This window comes from Spea bombifrons, chromosome 6, assembly GCF_027358695.1.
Source record: "Spea bombifrons isolate aSpeBom1 chromosome 6, aSpeBom1.2.pri, whole genome shotgun sequence".
Taxonomy (NCBI): domain Eukaryota; kingdom Metazoa; phylum Chordata; class Amphibia; order Anura; family Pelobatidae; genus Spea; species Spea bombifrons.
Window position 1 is genome coordinate 29,895,754 of NC_071092.1, and position 19,614 is coordinate 29,915,367.

General features: G+C 41.7%; 1 protein-coding gene and 1 long non-coding RNA gene across 5 annotated transcripts in view; both read right to left on the reverse strand.

Moving 5' to 3' along the window:
* The window catches only part of LOC128499871 (uncharacterized), a 374,046-nt gene that overhangs the window by 300,951 nt on the left and 53,481 nt on the right, over positions 1-19,614 (reverse strand). The gene's annotated exons all lie outside the window — the stretch shown is intronic.
* On the reverse strand, positions 4,663-18,524 carry SLC30A7 (solute carrier family 30 member 7). The gene is made up of 11 exons (XM_053468828.1): positions 18,138-18,524; positions 17,246-17,347; positions 14,692-14,805; positions 13,105-13,192; positions 12,138-12,267; positions 11,338-11,523; positions 10,389-10,436; positions 9,125-9,260; positions 7,588-7,678; positions 7,027-7,176; positions 4,663-6,202 (listed from the first exon to the last, which is right to left on the reverse strand). Exons 1-11 carry the CDS (start codon positions 18,215-18,217, stop codon positions 6,155-6,157), a joined length of 1,173 nt encoding a protein of 390 aa, XP_053324803.1. The 5' UTR covers positions 18,218-18,524; the 3' UTR covers positions 4,663-6,154.

The window sequence follows — 19,614 nt, forward strand, 5'->3', positions numbered from 1 at the left end:
TCAGACACATGGGAGCTCAAATAAACAGCAGCTCGCTGGTAAATCAGATTGTTGACAAAGAATCCGCATCTCCGTACGAGAGAGATTCGTATCATACATGGTTTTGAAATTTCTTTTTGTAAGCATCTTGCACGGGCAGCTTGCTCAACACACGCAGCTTCTCTATATGAGCGGCGTCCTCGTCTTCTTAGTAATACTAGCCTTTAATGTGGTGAGTTGCGCTAAATAAATCCAAGTTTGGGTTGATTGCATCTCTGTATAAATATCACACTGTCCAGGATCCCAAACTTTCAAAATTAAATTAAATGAGGTATATAAAATGCTATAATTGTAACCTATTAATAGGTGTTTATATAAATAGGTCACAAAAAAATCCCAGGAAAGCCCTGATCTTTAAAAGTGTATCTCTTTGCGTACATTTTGAGGTACTGTCTTTGCTATGAAGACGCGAGCTGGACTTTTAAAGTAAAATTTCAAATCTTTGGGAAAATCAAACTTTTTTGTACAATATACACTTTTTTTTCCCCCTTGGATTTATATTATTTTTTTTCAAGTTGTTTATCACCACTGTGCTGTTTATCCATACATTTCTTTGCCACTTACCTGTATTTACTTTCACTGGCCATTAATGTTGGGTCCCTGTGCCTACTTACCCCCCTCAACTCACACAAAATTCTGTACCTAATTATTCCCTCTGCTTAAAATCACTCCTATAGGGGGTTAAAAGGCATATCATGGGGCAGAGTGGGATATAGGGGGGGTATAAGGCATTTCAAGCAGCAGAGTAGCATATAGGGGGTTAAAAGGCATTTCTGGAGGCAGAGTGGCATATAGGTGGTTAAAAGGGATTCCTGGAGGCAGAGTGGCAAAAAGGGGGGTTAAAAGGCATATCATGGGGCACTCTGCCTCCAGAAAAGCATTATGCCCCCATATAACACCCCCCTCTCGACTTACCAGTGCTTCTGACTCCCTGGTGTCTAGTGGGGACAGTGGGTGGAGGCCGGCGTTAGTTCCAGCAGGGCTTCTATGACGGAGCAACAGAAGGTCATGTGATGCCGGTGCTCTGTCAGAAGCCCCGGCAGAAGTGCCAGCAGCAGCAGGGGTTGTTTGTGTCCATCACACAGACTTTCGCCGGCTGCCAGAGAGGAGAATTCCCCGCAGCGCTGCAAGGAAATCTCCTTTCTGGCAGCCAGGGAAGGTATGCACGATGCACGTAGACAACCTCCGATGCTGCAGGCACCTTCGCCGGTGCTCAGTGATAGAAGCCCCGGTGGAAGTGCCGGCAGCAGCTGAGGTTGCCAGACAGGTGGATCCAGGTCCCCTGCAGCGCTGCAGGGGATCTGGATCTTAGTCTTGTAGTCAGACCTCGATTATAAGACGCATTTGCTCTGAAAAAAATGAATCGAGCAAATACGGTATTTCTATTAAGTAACCCTGACGGCCCCTTTATACAAACCTTTAGTAAGAGTCCGGATTATGAATTTCATGAACCACATACACCTAATTAATTGTATTTGTGCCTATGATGAGGTTCTTACGATTATTGATGACATCACAACACCGTGCATCATTTAAGGACATCTACTTGATAACTGTACCATCTGGCTCATTTACAAGAGGGTTTCAGCGAAGCCAGACATTATATGCAGAAAAGAAAATTTTGGCTACTTTAGATCATAATAATAGGTGCAGAATAGATTAGGGTTATTACGGAAAGGGCAGTATTGTAAACCTGCACTTTGTGCGGGGCACGCATAGCCTGACTGTTGGCTCTATTTTGCACTCCATGCTCGGCCAAACGTAGGCAGGATAGGATAATTGAGAGTCATGGGAGCTCTTCTTCCACAATTATTTATGAAGTTGGTAAGGCGGACAAAATGCCAAATATCTTCGTATTGCTCAGGGAAAGGAGTTATGATGTCATAAAAGGGGATCTGGATTACCCTTGTGCATATATCAACACAAAGCCACTATGGCATACAAGGACAATCAGTGAAGGACCATTATGTGAGCTTGAAATGATAGAATATAATTTTTGATATTACAAGAGGAGAGGAGGGTTCTGCTCGTAAGAGATTGCTGCAAATAATGACCATTTAAAACTATAACATATTTTATTATGAAAACAGGAAAGAAAACATACAGTACAGCTGAGAGGAAAGAGGAACAATGAAATAAAAAAGTGTGCAAAGCATACCGTACTCTTGCCTCGATCACTGTATTTCACAATCCTATGACACAACTACACAGGATTCTCTTGCACGCTTAGAATTTGGTGCTGGTTGTGGCTTTGTGATCTATTGATAGCTCTTTAACGCATAAGGCAATTATTTATAGTTTTCTATAGCACCATATTCTGTAGCGCTGTACAATGGGTAGACTGGACATAAGTAGTAAATAACACAAGATAACCTACAGAAACAAGTGAGGAGGGTCTTGCTCAAATGCGCTTACAATCTAGAGGGAATCAAACACTTTTGCTGTTTCTATACTTATTATTGATTATAACGGGCGTACAGCCAGCGGCCCTCCAGCTGCTGCAGGACTACATCTCCCATCCTCCTCAGCCAGCCCCTTAGCTGAAAGAGCATTATGGAAGATGTAGTCCTGCAGCAGCTGGAGGGCAGCAGGTTGGACACCCCTGGCGTATACGCTTGCATATGTCCAGATCACTTGTGTTGGGGGTGCTGCCAGAGGATGGACTACCTGCACATCATACACAATAGCCACCTTAAAACACTCTTTGGAACATCACAAGGTCACCATCTCTGCTGCAACAGCCATACAGGGGGGGATTAGAGGATCTCTTCAACCGGCCCCTTAATCCACGTTGCCTACACACACACAGGATAAATCAGGGCTGTCCCATGTAAATAGTTTTTATAATGTGTTATTCATCTGTAATTTCCCATGGGTGAATAAAGCCATGTACAGCACAGAAGCATTATTTTACTGAGAGAGCTGTAGATACATGGAACAGCAGCCCAAGCATAAGAGATTAGCGCAGTGGGGGAATTTAAGCGATGCACAGTTTGAGTCTTTCCATCAGGAAGAATGGGCCAAATGGTTCCTATCTGCCAACAAATTCTGGAGGGCTGTTCCACTAAGAATTCAAAATGAATATTAATTGATTGTGTTTATTTTTGACATAACATGTGGGCTATTGGTTAATATATGACCTCAGGATACTGAATTGGTTTCTTCAGAAAGGACTGGCAGGAACTAAATACATCACATTATTAGCATATAGGAAGGACATAATATAAGGTTTTACACAATTCTTCCTTTGTGTACACTGCGGTTAACCAGTTTATAAGATACATGATATGATTGTATGAGCCTTCATATTATTAATCAACTCACACAATTACCATTTAGGAAGAAACTAAAGATAGCAACCACCTAGGCCGTCATGTAGAACATTTGCAGTTATATAAATTCATGTCCACCCTGGTCTATGTGCCCAAGATGCCCATAATTCACGTGAAAATTTTTTTTATGCAATTGCATGTCACCCAGAGATGGGAAAAATTCCTTTGTGAGAACAGTCAGAATAACCACAGGATCAACAATGTATTGGAACAGCCTCCCAGCAGATGTGGTAAAGGTTAATACAGTAAGTGGTTTTAAACATGAGCCTTTGAGCTTTCACAGCAAACAAATAATAAAAATAGGCAGATCAGATGGGCCAAAAGTTAACCTCCTCCAGTGCTAGACCGGTGAATACTGCATCCGGAGGTCTGTTCAGTGTGCAAATAAGTGCTCCTATTCATGTCAATGGAGCACTGTTCAGCCACAGCCAATCAATGGCAAAAATGGACAGAAGACAGAGGGGGGAGGCAGCAAAAGGGCTGCAGTTTCTCGGGTAAGTGTTATTTATTTCTAAGATGTACAGTTTACATCTAGACAGGACAACGTTAGGTGCATTTAAAGGAACAGATCATCTTGGTCGTGGTTGTAAAAATTAGAAGCTGATGCTGCCCATCAACCTTAAAATTTGAAAGCACAGTGGAACGTGGAAAAAGTACATTTCTCAACCGAGTTATGGTTTTGTTCGAAGAATTGCTAATCGTAAGTTACACACTTCTTACCCAAGATCTATGAACTATGCCCCTTCTAGATCCTGGAAGTAAGATCTACTTCCCTGGGTAAAACCATTGAAACCTTATACAAAATCTATGAATCACTTTTATATGACATTTACTTTTGGAAATGGCTTATGTATACATCTCTAATTTATATACATTATATATAATATATATATATATATATATATATATATATATTACACAATCATGCACATACAGTATATGTTGCAATGAATATTATTATAGCGTTGGCGGTATCAGCATTCTGATTTACTTCCTTCCCATGAGCTCACCTAGTTTCTCCCTGTTGTGAAGCTGCAAGACCGTATGTCCTTCCACTAAAAGTGAGGGGAAAAACAAAGGGGAGGAATAACCATGCAAACTGTGCCACCCTGTCCTCATTCCGGAGCCCCGACAGGGCCACTAACTACACTAGGGCTAATTTTAATAGCATTTAAGAGTTGTATATTTAGAGAACAGATTTTTTATTTTTGATAATTTCATTTTATGTTTTTACCCCCCTGACTAGAAACTTCTTCCCAGATATTGAATAAAACTCCACGACAGAGTGAAGCACTGTTCCAGCTCTTTTTATTTGATTTTTAACAAGTCAAATGGTACGATGGCACCTCCCGACAGTTTTTGTACACTATTTGGGGGCATCTTGGGGTTTTTCAGCTTTATAACCAAATCCATATATGAAACATGAGCGGGAGGGATAAGACGCAAAATGTCTTGTTTTTTTGTGCAGCCAGAAAGTTCACATTATTTCTAGTGTTGTCCAAGTCATACATTGTCACTCAAACACATCATGGACTGTGACATCATTATAGCTCTTTGGACATCCAATTTTTCATGCTTAAAAATAAAAATTCATGGCACATGTGGTTAAAATGACTTCAGCTCCTAGCAAAAATAAAAAAATGAACCATTCCCACAAAATCAACTTGCTCTACCATTTAAAATCTTATTGGGGAAAATATAATAAAAAAGAAAATCCCTTAAAACCGCCCCATTCTAGATTCACCATTTTTCTAGCCCTTGTGCTCAGGTTGGATACAAAATTGGTGAAGCACAAATTGTTTAATGGTTTCCACTTGAATGGTTTAAAAAGAAGAACACACGAAAGTTTGTGGGTAGCAGAGGGCTCCACAAACTAGTTTCATGATAAAGACGTTGCCTTACAACATACATCGCTTTTAAAATTGGAGTCTGTTACAGAGGAATCGTAAATACAGCGGAGAAACTTAAGAGGACATTCCCCACCGAGTTAGACGAGAGGTACGTCAGTGGACTTGCGCCACAGCCGCCACCTCACTGTCAGCGTTTCGGAGATCGCAAACCTCCATCCAGAGGACGGTGTAAAAAGGCACTTGGGACTCCCAGAAGGGTTTCACATTGAACAGTCTTAAGATGGTTGTTGCGATGGAACGGAGTTCATGTCTGCTTTCGTCAGTGAGCAGCCCAACTAGATCTGCTTTGTAACACTGATGAGTTCCTAAAGATGGGTTGTTTCTATAAAAAGGAGTATACAGTAACCCGCTCCTCTCAGAGCGAGGAAGGTTTGAAGTTGTAACCGCTTTTATTGAGACGGTGCTGGAATTTTAGAAACTGCCCGGCATTGCACAAAAGCCCTGTCTTGGATGAGAACAGCCGTTCATGTGTGGCTAGTGCCTTCTAACACAAAGTTGATTCGATTCCCTTAGAGATCCTCCATGGTGTGGTGACACGTGGATTTGGTTCTTACAGTAGAAGTAGTTGTCACTTCATCACTGTTGCTTGAACATGTTACTCGGTCTCAAGGTAAAGTGGCATCAAGTTCACAGACTGGATCCTTTGAGGTAAAAGGGGTAAAGTGGAGGAAAAGGCGATAGCCAACATGACGTCTGTTCATAAAAAGGAAACTTACAAATAAAGATCTGGCATGGAGGAACTGGAACCCCCCTCTTTACAGAGGCATCAAATTTACAGGAGATTATGGTCCCAATGGTTGCATTCCTGCAGTGGCTTTATCAGAGCATGTCCAGGTTTAGCTCTTTGGTCCAACACAGAAGATTATCTGATGGTTACATAACGGCAGAATCTATTTGAACGTACAACTGTCTGACACCGGCCTGCATGGAGAGGTACAAGAAAAACATTAACTGGATCAGACTCAAAAGCATACAAGGTTGGCAAAGACATAGGGAAATAAGGCATTTTTTCACAAACCATATTATGTCATCCAAAAATATGTAAAGAAAGAAGAACAGAGCCCAAATAGCATAAAAGGCATTCACATATTCCCAGGTTGCTGCTAAAATCCAATATTTATGCCTTAGATAAGGCATTAATAGATAAGGCCATTTCTGAATGGTATTTGCTGGTTATGCGCTGAATTCTTGCTCTGTTTTATGTTATGACATTTTTACATTTAGACATAAACAGAAAAAAAACAACTGGACAGTCTGGGGAGTGCAGAAAAGAGAGCTTTTATTTAGTTATGTCACCCCTCTGCTGTCAGAGTGGTTTGGTCTGCTCTCTTCCGCTCCTTCTAGCAGCTGCTCCTTTACAGACACAGAGTCCCTGCCTGGGCATAGACACAGTTTACATGCTAAAGACACAGCTGGGCAGGAGCACCACTCACTCAGCTACTCTAGTTTCAAGATTCAGAACTACCACCAAAATGATTTGAATATTGCGCTTCTTTGTAATTCCACATGAAGCCACTAAGTGTCGTAAAGAACAGGACTTTAGGCTGCATCCACACCCTGACTTGATCCTTTGCAGGCACCTACATTAGGTTTTCTTTGGCGTTCCTTTTGGTGCCAGGCAGGACAGGTAATGCCTTCATCTATTTATTCCTAGCCCTTTAAGCAAAACTTTCAGTCTGGCATGAAAGCTGCTATTCTCCCATGTTGAGCCTTGCCTCCCACTTTCTGAACCCCCATGTGCTCACCTGTGTAAAAATATTGTGTGTTTGGCTCAAAATCCAGCGAGCATCTGCCTCCGGACCGATAACCAGCTTCAAAGTCCCAATGTAAACATCTGTGCAGAGGGTCCAGAAATGAGGGTCATGCAAATGGTAGACTCCTTCTAGTTGCTGCACCTGTAAAAGACAAGAATACTTTCTATAAATTGCCTGATTAAGTTAGTTAACAAGGGATACCATGGAGACGATGACATCAATGGTCTAAAGAATAAAGTGGAGAATTATGCTATGGCAACTATTTTTATTTGTACATTAGACCTAGAGATGGAATCATGGAACAGTGTTTTCTTTACTAATCCATCTCATAACAAACAGGTGTAAGGACCTGAAGTTATATTGTGGTCTGGCTCGATGAAGACTTTAGGGATGTGTAACAAAAACTGATGAAGAACGAGTAGCACTTAAGTAATGCACGTCAACTGAGTCAATGATCTTTTTGCTACAGGAATATTATTAAGTACAAACAACATACTAATAGCATGGTCTTTTTGCCAGAAGCCTAGTTAAGTTAGCCGTGGTATGACATACCCGCTGATAACACTGAGGAAGCACATGGTCCAGAGAAGGAGGGGTCCGCTGCATCAAGATGCCGATGGACTGCTTTAGCAGCGGGATCACACTGAAATGAAAACAGTCACAATTATACAACTAGTTAAGGGACTGGTAAAACACATTGAAATCCTTTTTTCTCTCTATTTAGCGGTCATAGTTCATGTATGGAACTTAAAGGACATAGTCACTATTAAGGCCAGCATTGCCGTTCAGGTATTCCGTATACCTTTATCGGTATTTTTTGTCTTTCTATCTGTGCACTATATAGTTTTATATGAGATAGCTCAGGCAGGCCGTGTGCTAGAGATGCAATTTAGCTGTCATTGCAAGTACTAGGTTTGCATGCGAGAGCCGCTAACGGTTTAAAAGATCATACAACCTAGAGCTATGCCCACAGGTGGCGTGCTTAAGAACTAGACGTTTTGTGGTTTGTAACTTTCAAATTAAATACACCATAAGTCCTCTAATGTAAAACAGGAAAAATAACCCTGCACATGGGTGTTGTCTTTTACAAAAAACCCGCAGCAGGAAACACACATTAATTTGAAACACGAAACCGTGCCCAACTAAAACTCCCCGAAATATGGCGAGGAACCGTAACACTATAAAGTGCATGCATGATCCACACTGTAGTGGCATACTCAGAATTCACACACTTATGCTAGAGGATGTTATTTGTCTGACGGCTAGCGTAGAACCGGAATGAGATGAGATCCTTATGGTCACATGGTCAATATAACTCTTCCTATGGAAAAGCAGCACTATAGTCCAAGACCTCTTCACGATGGCTAATAGAGCTGATCATTTTTTTTTTCTTTTTGATGTGACATTTTCATTTCCAACATGTTTGTTTGATTAACAAACAAGTCTTTCTTCAATTTCAGAATCACAACAACAGAAATGTAACCAACAATCCGGTATCACTTTGTTATGTGCACTGAACTTTTTAGTTTTTTTACATGTTATCCAGATCACATGCCAGGGCTGGCTGCCTGGCCACAGAGGGGTTAATGCTTAGCATGACACGGCACTGTCCATCTGTAGCTGGTGAAAATTTTTTTTTGGATATACTTCCTCATTTGCAGTTCTGTTCCCCTGTCACTTTCACTATATTCTCCTCCCTGCGCCAGGATTCCAATACAACCTTAAGTCAAGGCCATTTAACTTAATAAATATTATTAATAATAAAAATAGTAGATTCAGTAATGGTTTTCTCTCAGTGCTAGAAGAGACATCAGTTTACTAAAGAACCCTTTAGTGTATTATTTTTTTCCCCTCACACCCAAATGGGCCACATAGCTTGCTTTTTTTTTTCCTTCTTCTTTCTTAAGGCAACGTCTCTCAATTAATAGGAAATTGACCCTTCTGTCTAAAAACGATGACTACGAAATCAGGTTTTTAAAAATTTTAAACGTCATACAAAAAAGACCTTCTAAAATGCATGCAGCCCTACTGCCTATGTTAGACTCTGGTCAATGATTTTACGGTAACTTGTGAATTGTGCTCCGCTTACCTGACCATGATGAGCATAGCGATAAGCATTGAGCAAATGGGATCAGCGATCATCAGCCCATATTGTTGCATTAGGATAGTGGAGATTATTACCCCAACGCTGCCGAGCGCGTCCGCAACAATGTGTAAGAACACCCCTGCAAAAAGCAACATGGAATACAAGAATTTAACATGTGCTGAAAATTATTTCATGTTTACTAAAGCAGTTATTTCTCCTAGTAATCTTGATGCGTTCAAGATACGGAGACTTTAGTTCACTGTAACGATACGATTTGCTTAAGCAGCATGGTGCAAAAACAATGCTCGTCTGCCATCTGCTGGATACTATGATCCTGCACGTTCCATCACTGGTGATGGGTGGAAGGTCTGTAGATGTGTTGCTGTTAGTTAATTGCATAAATTATACATTTTGAAGGGCCAAATTCTAACTATTGTGATGACTCGGTAGGCATTTTAGACTAGTTGGAGGATCAGTAGGTTAAGTAAAAACGAACTGCCGTATTTGCTCGATTATAAGACAAGGATTTTTTTCCAAAGCAAATGCTTTGAAAAATCCCCCGTCTTATATTCAAGGCCGTCTTATAATCAAATCTCAAATATAGGTCTGGCTATAAGACTAAGATCCAGATCCCCCGCAGTGCTGCAGGGGACTTGGATCTAGAGGACTGCATTGGGATGCGGGTCCTGCCGACCAGGAACCCAGCGAAGTCACACGAAGTGACGTAAATTCACGTGACTCCACTGGGCGGAACAAGAGAAGAGACGCTGTGTGGGAGCAACGCTAAGGCAGCCTTGCGGGAGTGCATGGGAAATCTGCTGGTAAGAGGGTGGGCGGGATTGACCACATATGTTGCGGAAGTGGAACACACATTGTGGGAGTGAGCGGTAACGGTCAGAAATTCAGCGGGAGCAGGATTAAAAAAACCGCCCCGCGCAGGGCTCTACTTGGAGCCTCCTCTCTGGTAACTTCTGCTGCTGCCGGCACTTCCTCTGGGGGCTTCTATGATGGAGCGTTGGGGTGATGTGACCTTCCGGTGCTCCATCATAGAAGCCCTGGTGGAAGTGCCGACAGCAGCGGAGGTTGTCTGCACGATGTGAAGCCCCGGCGGAACTAATGGACAACAGAGGTTGTCTACGCGCTATAGATGCCTGAAACTGTTATATGGATCAATAAAAATAGCAGCAGTGCCCAAACTGTTGTCACCAGCAGCAGAACTGAAAGCAGAGATTGCGCTTTTATATTGTTAGCTTAATTAATAACTTACCTTCTAAAATCTGCTTGCTGGACCCTCTGTGCTCTGCAGGTGGCTCATCTAAAATTGGGAAGGGAAAAAAGCCATGAAATCCCAGGAACATGAATCCCAAGAACATAAAAAGACCCTCAGCTTCTGCACAAAGGCCTTGTACAAATAATGGGTCTGCGACAGGAATTGGGTTTCAACGACAAAGAATTCTGCGTTGCAGCAATCCTTAGGCCCTGCACCACACCAAGTTACAGCAGGAGTAATACGTTACACCCAGGAGACTTTTTGTCACAGAGGGGCCAATCAAACCCAGGAGTGGTTCAGTAAAATCCAGTGCACCATCTCGAAGGCAAGATGGCCGCAGCCAGAAAATGCGTAAACAGGAAGGAGGCCACCAGTTTGTTGCGCTACTCATAGAATAGACTACACAAGGTGCTTAGCATCAAATAGACTGAAATAGACTTTATCTGGGTACTGCTTTAAGCTTGGTGAGAAATGTAATTATCATGGGTTCCTGTCATAAATCTGCTACAATTTCTAGTGACTGAGGCACCTGCAAAGCGATGAAAATTGTTAAAATGTTTTATGCTTTTATGGAGTTTGTAGTCCTCCAGATCCAGAGTTCTACCCACTTCCTTCCCTATTTATTTCATAGTAATGCATTTTATACCATTAATTTAATACACTGAGATGTGTTTTAAAAAAGGGAAAAAACGGAAGACTCCCAAAGTGATCAAGAGTGGACGATGTCAAAATTCACTGACTATACTTTATAACCAATAGTATTAAGATGACATAAATAAAATAATCACATGAACCGAAAAAAAAAACTACTTAAAATGAAATAAATGTCCTCTGTGTAAAATAAGGAAGGAATTAATTTAACTTTTAGAGGTTCTAAAGTTTTGCAAAGAACAGACTCTTCAGTTACACCTGTCCAGTGTTGAGATGTTGATTGCTTCTGACCTACCAGGACAGGATGAATCAAAACCATGTCCTTGTTTATGGCTGTGGCCGTGTCCTCCTCCATGGCTGTGGCCGTGGTTTCCACCGTGACTGTGTCCATGGCCTTCCCCATGGCTGTGCCCATGACCCCCTCCATGACTGTGTCCGTGGCTTAAGGAACCGTTAAATAAGGAATGGCTGTGACCATGAGCTGGAAAATACAAAGCAAATGAAGGGAAGAGCATGAGTGGATTGTAACACAAGTACTGAAATATGTAGGTCAATAACTGGCACCAATAATGGTAAAGAGGAGACCACGAAGTGTAGTGTACTCTTCTGTTTAGACAAGACAGCAGAAGGCAAGTACACACTTAATGTCGCTAGAGATTTTAGGATCATTTTTAAACTTGTGACAAAGCCCAAGTGAAGAATGGAATTATATAATATATATATATAATAAAACGGAATTGAAGGAAGATATAAGGCAAGAGAAACTGCTCCCAGAAGACCATATAACATTTATAATGCCTTTTGAGATTGCTTCTATAATGCATTGAGAATTTTAATAAAACAAACATTTCGGTACAAAATTTCAGTCCCACAAAATTGATTCTAGTACTGAACAGGGTTAAATATTGGACAAACTAATGTCAATAATTGGTATTCAACCACATTTAAGTGATAGAAGGGAACAAGCATACATTTCACATGGAATCCCCCTTTTCCCCAAATATATCCCATTTCCGACAATAGTAACTGAAATTGTAAAGAGAAAAGTTGAGACATTTTTAGTAAAGTACAAAAAGAAAAATAATGCAGCCTTACCACCGTCATGAGAGTGTCCATGGCTTCCCCCATGCTGGAACACAAATATCCCAACGAGGTTCACAAGGAATCCCAGAATGGACACAGGAAGGAGACGCTCGTGATGGACCTCCGGGGTGTCCAGCGCTCGCTGCATAATGGTACATAACAGTAGTAGTTATTCAGATCTACTGCACATTTTATTTGTTCTACATCTGCTATGGAGTGTTAAAGACATCCTATGCCTAATAAATATTACAGAAAAATGCGGTGAACACGAGACATCCATATTAGTATGTTACCTACCCAACTATAGGTTCAAGGCAACAACATTTCTGTCTACTCAAGTTTTCAATAGGTTAAACGCTTATCAGTGCAGACCAGCTGTTACGATACTAGAAATCCCACAAGTATGAAATATTTCCTTTAAACAGCTGGATTACCTTCTCTTAAAATAACACACATAGCGGTGCTATATCCAACAGATAATAAGTGGATGAAATAAAAGGACAGTTAATGCCATAGAACTTCACAACAAACTACAAATAATTACTAAACAAATCATTAAAAGGACATCACATTGGTATCAGACAGCAGCTACAGCCAGTAGTACATCTTTGCAGAGGCCCATGACTCTATCAGAGGTCCTCCTAGAAGAGCTCTACATTACATCTGTCCGTATGAACGAAAAGATATAAACAAAAAGTAATGGAGGTGGGGCAAACGCCAAAGAAAAAACAATGGGAATAAAAAGAAAAAGTAATAGAATCAAACTGTCTGTCACCATGACCTCTGTAATAATGTTTAACAATATTTTATTATTGACCCTGGAATTATGACAAGTCTTACGGAGGTAAACTCTATAATTTAAAATTCCACGTGGTTCTTAATTCTGTGATTTTTTTAAAAATAAAAGTATGAAGAATGAAAACTGTAAATGCGCACACCTTCGGGGAGCTATATAAATAGGAAAGGCTCCATTACGTACCTCCACACCTTCAGAGAAGATGAAAAATGCTGTGAAAATCAGGAACAGGCCATTGACAAACCCAGCCAAGACCTCTGCTCTGACAAATCTGGGGGAGATAGAGCATGGTACCTTTAAATACGTTATAACCAATTGCACCCACCACTCAGTATTTCAATATCTGGTTTTACACACCCTACTCTCAAAGTCCTAAGCACCCTACGTAGACCACACGGAACCAAAAACAAGATTACAAAAACTAACACAAGTCCCAACTGCAGTAAAAGAGTTTATGTGCCAGGCAGGTCTTTATAATGGAGATCCTGTTTCCACTGTTGAGATCCTTAGTGTTGAGCAAATACAGACTAAGTCAATGTACAACTGGCTTAGAAAGTTGCCTTGATCTTTTTTAAGCCTAAAATCTATTCTCAAGTAGTTATGAATACATTGGCCTCCCAAGTAACTGACATCTTACTACTTTGTATTCTTTATAATAATATAATACCACCATATTCTGCAGCACTGCACAACGGACAAACAGCACATCACAAGTAGTACATCATATATCATATTTGTACTTGAAATGAAATTGGAGAAGGGGGGCCCTGCTCAAACAGGCTTACAACGCAGATGGTGGTGGTCTATTACACAAAACGAGAAATGCAGGAGGAGGGCCAATGTCTGAGGTCGATCATACCACACCACCGTATCTTAATGTAAATACTGATTAAATGAACGCGTTACGTACAGATTTACTGCGGAGTAAGAACGTGCAGTGGGAGGCTATACATTCCCGCATTCAGGATTCCACCCGTGCTGTACCCCTTCCCTGGAATTCACTTCCCCGTCCCGTCAGGTTTTCACAGAGCTTTTGAAAGTCTATTTGTTTTGAGAAGCGTACAACCTTTCCTCCTAACACTCTCAGCCATCTGAAGGATCAACAACCTCAACAGACCATCTGTACCCTACCAACTCATCTCCATCCAAGCCATCCTCTCCTACCGTTTCACTTCCCCTCAACTACCAACTAGATTGTAAGCTTGCAAGAGCAGGACCCTCTTCTCCTTTTGTTCCAGTTAGTTATTGTGAGTGACTTTAAAACTATTCCACTGATTGTAACAGCGCTACGGAATCTGCTAGCGCTATATAAATAAATATAATGTAAAGTGAATCGGATAGCTGACAGGCTTTGCTGAAGAAGTGGGTCTTAAGATTTTATGGAAGACTGGAGACTAGGGCAGAGTCAGCTAAACACTGCAGTAGGAAAGCCAACAAATTATGAGCTGAAGAAAGAGCTTTTGTTAGCAAGTAGAGACCACTGGATTTAGTAGCAGGCAAATCATTGGACAGTTTGAGGTCCAGTAGAGGGCAGCAGTTTAAATCCTGGTAGGATCAAGGGAGGGCTTTTTCACCATGGCTTTTATTAATGGCCCTATATTCCACTAACACATGTGAAAGACAGCAAACGGCACAGATGGTGTACATTCAATCCAGAACGTATTCTGCTCGGCTGTTGATATCCTGACCTATGTACGTGCCTCCTGAAAAGTTAAAGCGGACAACCAGCATCCTGACCTCAGCAGGACAAATACACAAAGTAAATCTTACCCGTAAGAAAAAGCTTCATTCGTTTTCCACCGAGAGATAACAGAGGCTGCCAGTCCCGCTAACAAAGCCGTACAGTCAAAAAACATGTGAAAAGAGTCGGAGATCAAGCCCAAGCTGCAAGCAAAGAAACAAATAAAAAAGTCAATAACATAATGACACATAATGAACTAGAAGAACAGTCTGCAAGACTCGCTTGGAGCCATGAATGTGAGAGCAGCTTTGCAGTAAGAACATCGGAGTGTACTTGGGACATATGATAAAAGCACAGGTTCTCTACACAATTATCAACATCTGCTTTTGATACCAACCATTTGTAAAACCACTACACAAAATGGAAGTTTATTTCAAAGGAGGAGACACATTAGAACAAGAGGTCATAATCTAAATCTAGAGGATCAGAGGTTTAGATGTAATGTAAGGAAGTTTTACTTTACCAAGAGGGTGGTAGATAAGCGAAACAGCCTCCCGGCAAGAGGTAGGGGCTAAAACAGTGAGGGAATTTTTAAACACGCATTGGGTAGGCATAAAGCTATCCTGAACCTACAAGTCCAAGGATTGATCCAAGTCTGAGTCTCGCATCAGGAATAACAGGCAGATCAGTTTCAAGGATCATATCTGCCATCAAACTCTATGTTAAGTCATGCAAATTATCACATGCTGTTCAGGTAAAAGTGATTTTCATAGGAAATGTGTTCCTGAAAAAGTAAATATTATAATATGTTACAGTAAATACAGTAAGTAAACCTTCATCCTGAATTGTGAACGGTGTTATAGTTTCAAAGACAGAACATGCGATTTACAATATTTTAAGTAAACGTGAAGAAGTTTCTTAGAACATAAGTGTTGCAGCTACAGAGAGTACGTCTGGTGTGTCTAAGCATTTAAAGTGACGTGTAGGAATCCAAGGTGAAGAATATCAATCTCTCGGTGTTGGAACCAATTCCTACATGCTTAGACACTGGACAAATCTCTAGAGCTTTGAATGACAAAACTGCACTTCCATGATTACGGAAAAATCAATCTATGATAAGGTGGCACAACCTAAATTGAACTTGGGTGGCAGCCGTCGGTATAGGAGTGAGAGCCGACAATCTAATGCAACTATATTCATGACGATTATCACTTACAGGTTAGGTTTTAAAAGAAGCTAGGTTTACGAGGCCCCACTCACATATAATGCGATTCGCAAGTTGTGTTCCAGGGTGGCGCAGCATTGTCGTGATTCACTCCTTTAGTCACAACTCACAACCAACACAAAAGCAGTAAAAAATTCCTGATCCACCATTTTCCTTTCATTCTTCATATGGTCCAGCCAGCTTGTCAGAGCTTTGGGACCGGGCAAGGATGTGAGGGTCTGCAGGAACTACTGTACATGGCCTAGCGAGGGGCAGTACTAAAATATTACATGAAAACCCATACAGGAACTACTCCTTCCTTGATATTACATAGCCTGCTGTCTGTATTCTGGAAAGGAGACCATGGAACTCTATTTACCAGGTCATCCTACTGCCATAACACAACCTTAAAGTATTAAACAACTTTATGAAGAAAAGAACCATTACTAATGGCTCGGGGAAACATATGACTTCTTTGCCAAGTATACAAGCAACATTTCAACCCTAAGAGCCTTTAGCATTCACAAAACAAACTTGGAAGCAGATACATGTGACAGGGAAGGATAGGGTTAGTGACATGGGAAGGAAATAAATAATATGGTAGGGTAGCGGAAACACGTGTAGGACATGGATTTGGTCTATAACCTCATATAAGGATACTTCCCGATGAGATTTGAAACTACTGGTGCATTACACCACAACTGCAGATCATTCAGTTACCAGATGGCTACTGGCCATAAGGTTTGGTTACGATCCGACAGACGACGTAACCTTGCCACTGGCCTCTCGATATAAAGGGCTGGGACCAGAAGCCCTACAAAGTACCATCTAACCAAACGAGACAAGGCTTAAAAAAGTTTCATATAGAAAAACAAATCAAAGGGACATGGAGAACCTAACAAGGTCATTTTCCGCCCTTTATTTATCTGACACGCCACCGTTATAATGGTTTAATTAGCATGGTTGCTTGAACCTGTACTAAATAAGGTTATGCCCAAGAATGCATTATATTGGCATAAGTTTATTTCCATTATCTGACTCCGCTTAAAATGTTTCATCCTGTATCGTTTTATCTTTAACACCTCTTCTTGGCTCCACAAAAATGAAAGCCGTATGTATCGCTCCTTATTTCCACAACGCGTTTCTGTAAGAACTCAAAAGATGGAAGATAAAGGGATAAGAAACATGATCTCCGTAGGCAAGGCGCCAACAGCAATCAGCATACAATAGAAATTCGGGTACAATAGGGCTTTTATAGTCGGAAACGAACACCAACTTAGCCTGACACGTATACAGCAGGACTATTGGACACAAAAATATATTCCCTGGTTCTTGGTTCTGGGATGATTAAAAATCTGCATGAATTCATCCAAAAGGTGAGTCTGTAAGAAAATAAGCTCCCGGGCCGGTGTAGATAACGGTTTAGGTTATTGTGTTACCTGTTGCTCCATATTCCATAGAAAAGTTCCACAAACGCAAAGGACAGATTCAAACATAGAAAGCAGAAGAGGTTCCTGGATGTGGAGTCCGAAAAGATGGACCTGCGGAAGAGAGAGAGAGATATTAGGACAGATACAGAATGACAAGCTTACAACTTAATTAGATGCTGTGACGGGTATAATTTATATATATGAAAGAGTACGAGTCCTATGTACCAAGGGACACACATATACATACGAGTGATGGTGTAAAGTTTGAAAAATTGGGCTCATCATTGGTTGCTATGACGATAAGGCCGCCACCCCCCCCCATCTTTGCAACAGAACCACTTTCTATACACAACTCCCAATGTTTGTACAAAAAGTGAATCACCCCAGCAAAGACATCATATCCTGTGCACAGCGGGAGGACGCAATGCAACACCTCAACTGATCATATAACTCCAGGTGATTAGCAATAGAGAGGTGAGAAAATTAAGAGATAAAAATAAATGAAGTAAGGACATGATGTGCATAATAAATAAGAAAGAGAAGGAAAGGCAAGGAGGAAGTCTTAATAATGGGAGAGTTTTTTGGTAAAAACAAAGAGAGTGTGGTGAGGAAAGGGTGAAAAGTATGTTCTAGAATACCAATTAGCAGGACCATTTATAATGATTCCACCGCTTAGAATATATATATATGTGACTTATGGACACAAACATAGCCCCAGAAAACTGCCACGTGTACAGCAGCCTTCATACTGGATTTAATATCCCTCCGCCACATATTAGTGGAAGTGTACGTCCAGGGGCCACACACTGTATCTACATGTATGCGCATGCACACATACATGTATATTAAATATATGTCCAACCTGTAACAGAGGGTGTATACGCTCTCCCGGGACGATTACCTGATCCACCCGGACACCTTCCGCACCAGGTTGAATTTCGGAGGCTTATATTCATCATCTTTAATAGAAAGCGGCAACATCCTGGTGAGCAGATGACCTGAACACCCGATATCCGGAACACTCGATAACACTCCACAGGCAGGGATCCGTACACCCCTCAGCTCCTTCCAGGCGATTCGACCCCAGCACCACGTCTCGTGTCCGTGGTAAGCCGGTCCCTGTTACCGATCCCGGTCCGTATCGAGTGGCTCGAGCCGCTTCCGGGGAAGATGGGAACCGGCAGTACACACAGAGTGACACACAAGCAACCGACAACCAATCAGAAAGCAGATCGTCATGTACTTAACCATTAACGTGCTCACCAAAGAGCTGAAGCGCTGACGGAGACTTAGCTGTGGGGCGTAGATCAAAAGTGCCCCAATCAAAGATGGCGATAGTGAAATTAGTGACGTAAATGCGTTCACAGTAGTATGGTTGGTTGAGAACGGCCTTGATTAGGGGGAGTGGTTAGAGGCGTGGCTAGCGCCCGGATCTTATTGAGTCTTTTATTTGTTTTGTGGCCGGCTGGTAATGGTTTGTATTATTGAGTAAGGCATAGCCCCCCCATGGTAACTAAGCTTATGACTCCGGACACCTGTTTCTGGGAGTGCTCCCTTGAACCTCGGTGTGCTCTCCGGTTTCCCGGTTTTATACTATGGATTTTTGCTCTGTTGGTCCCAACTACTAAGTCTTTGGTACAAACATTAACTTTTGTTGACTACATCTACAAAAAAATGCAGCAGCACCGATAATGCTGTCTGGACACCACAGGAATTGTAGAGTGGGGTTGTTGTGGTTAATCTTTACCACCCCATTCATTGTGTTGTAATGTTCTCAATTTGCGCAGGTTGTCATTTCTCTATTAATAGGTAACTAACATTTGCCTCTCACTACGAAGCCCCTCCCCTGATCCAGGGGGCAATGGGGAGGAGCTATTGAGGTGGGAGAGGGAAATGTGGGGAGGACATTTTGCCCCTCCTCGAGAAAAATAGGGGTATTTCCTGTGATGTCAGTGGGACTGCCAATGGCGTCAGTGGGCAGTCCTGGCCGATTCCCGCAAGGGAAGGCTCCAGGTAGCCAGAGCTCAGTTCCCAGGTGTGCGTATCTGACACACATACTGTCTATGGTGGTGAGTTAACCAGTTGGGGAGTTCAAAGATATTCTCTGTAATCAGCCTGTTGTGCAGCGGGACATTGGGGGGCTTGATCAACCAAGAGGGCTTTCTGCCGCCTGGTTTTATATCAGGTAAAAGCACTGGGATTTGGTCAGTGACTAGATGTGAGGCAGCCGGTTTGGTCTGTTGTGTGGATTGTGGAGTTCTCACCAGTGATGGAGATGTCAGGAAATGGGAAAAAGGAGATGGGATGAAAACAGAAGCCCAGTCTTGGGAGGTTCAGCTTCAAGTTGTGGGATGTCATACAGGATGCAGCGAAGCAAG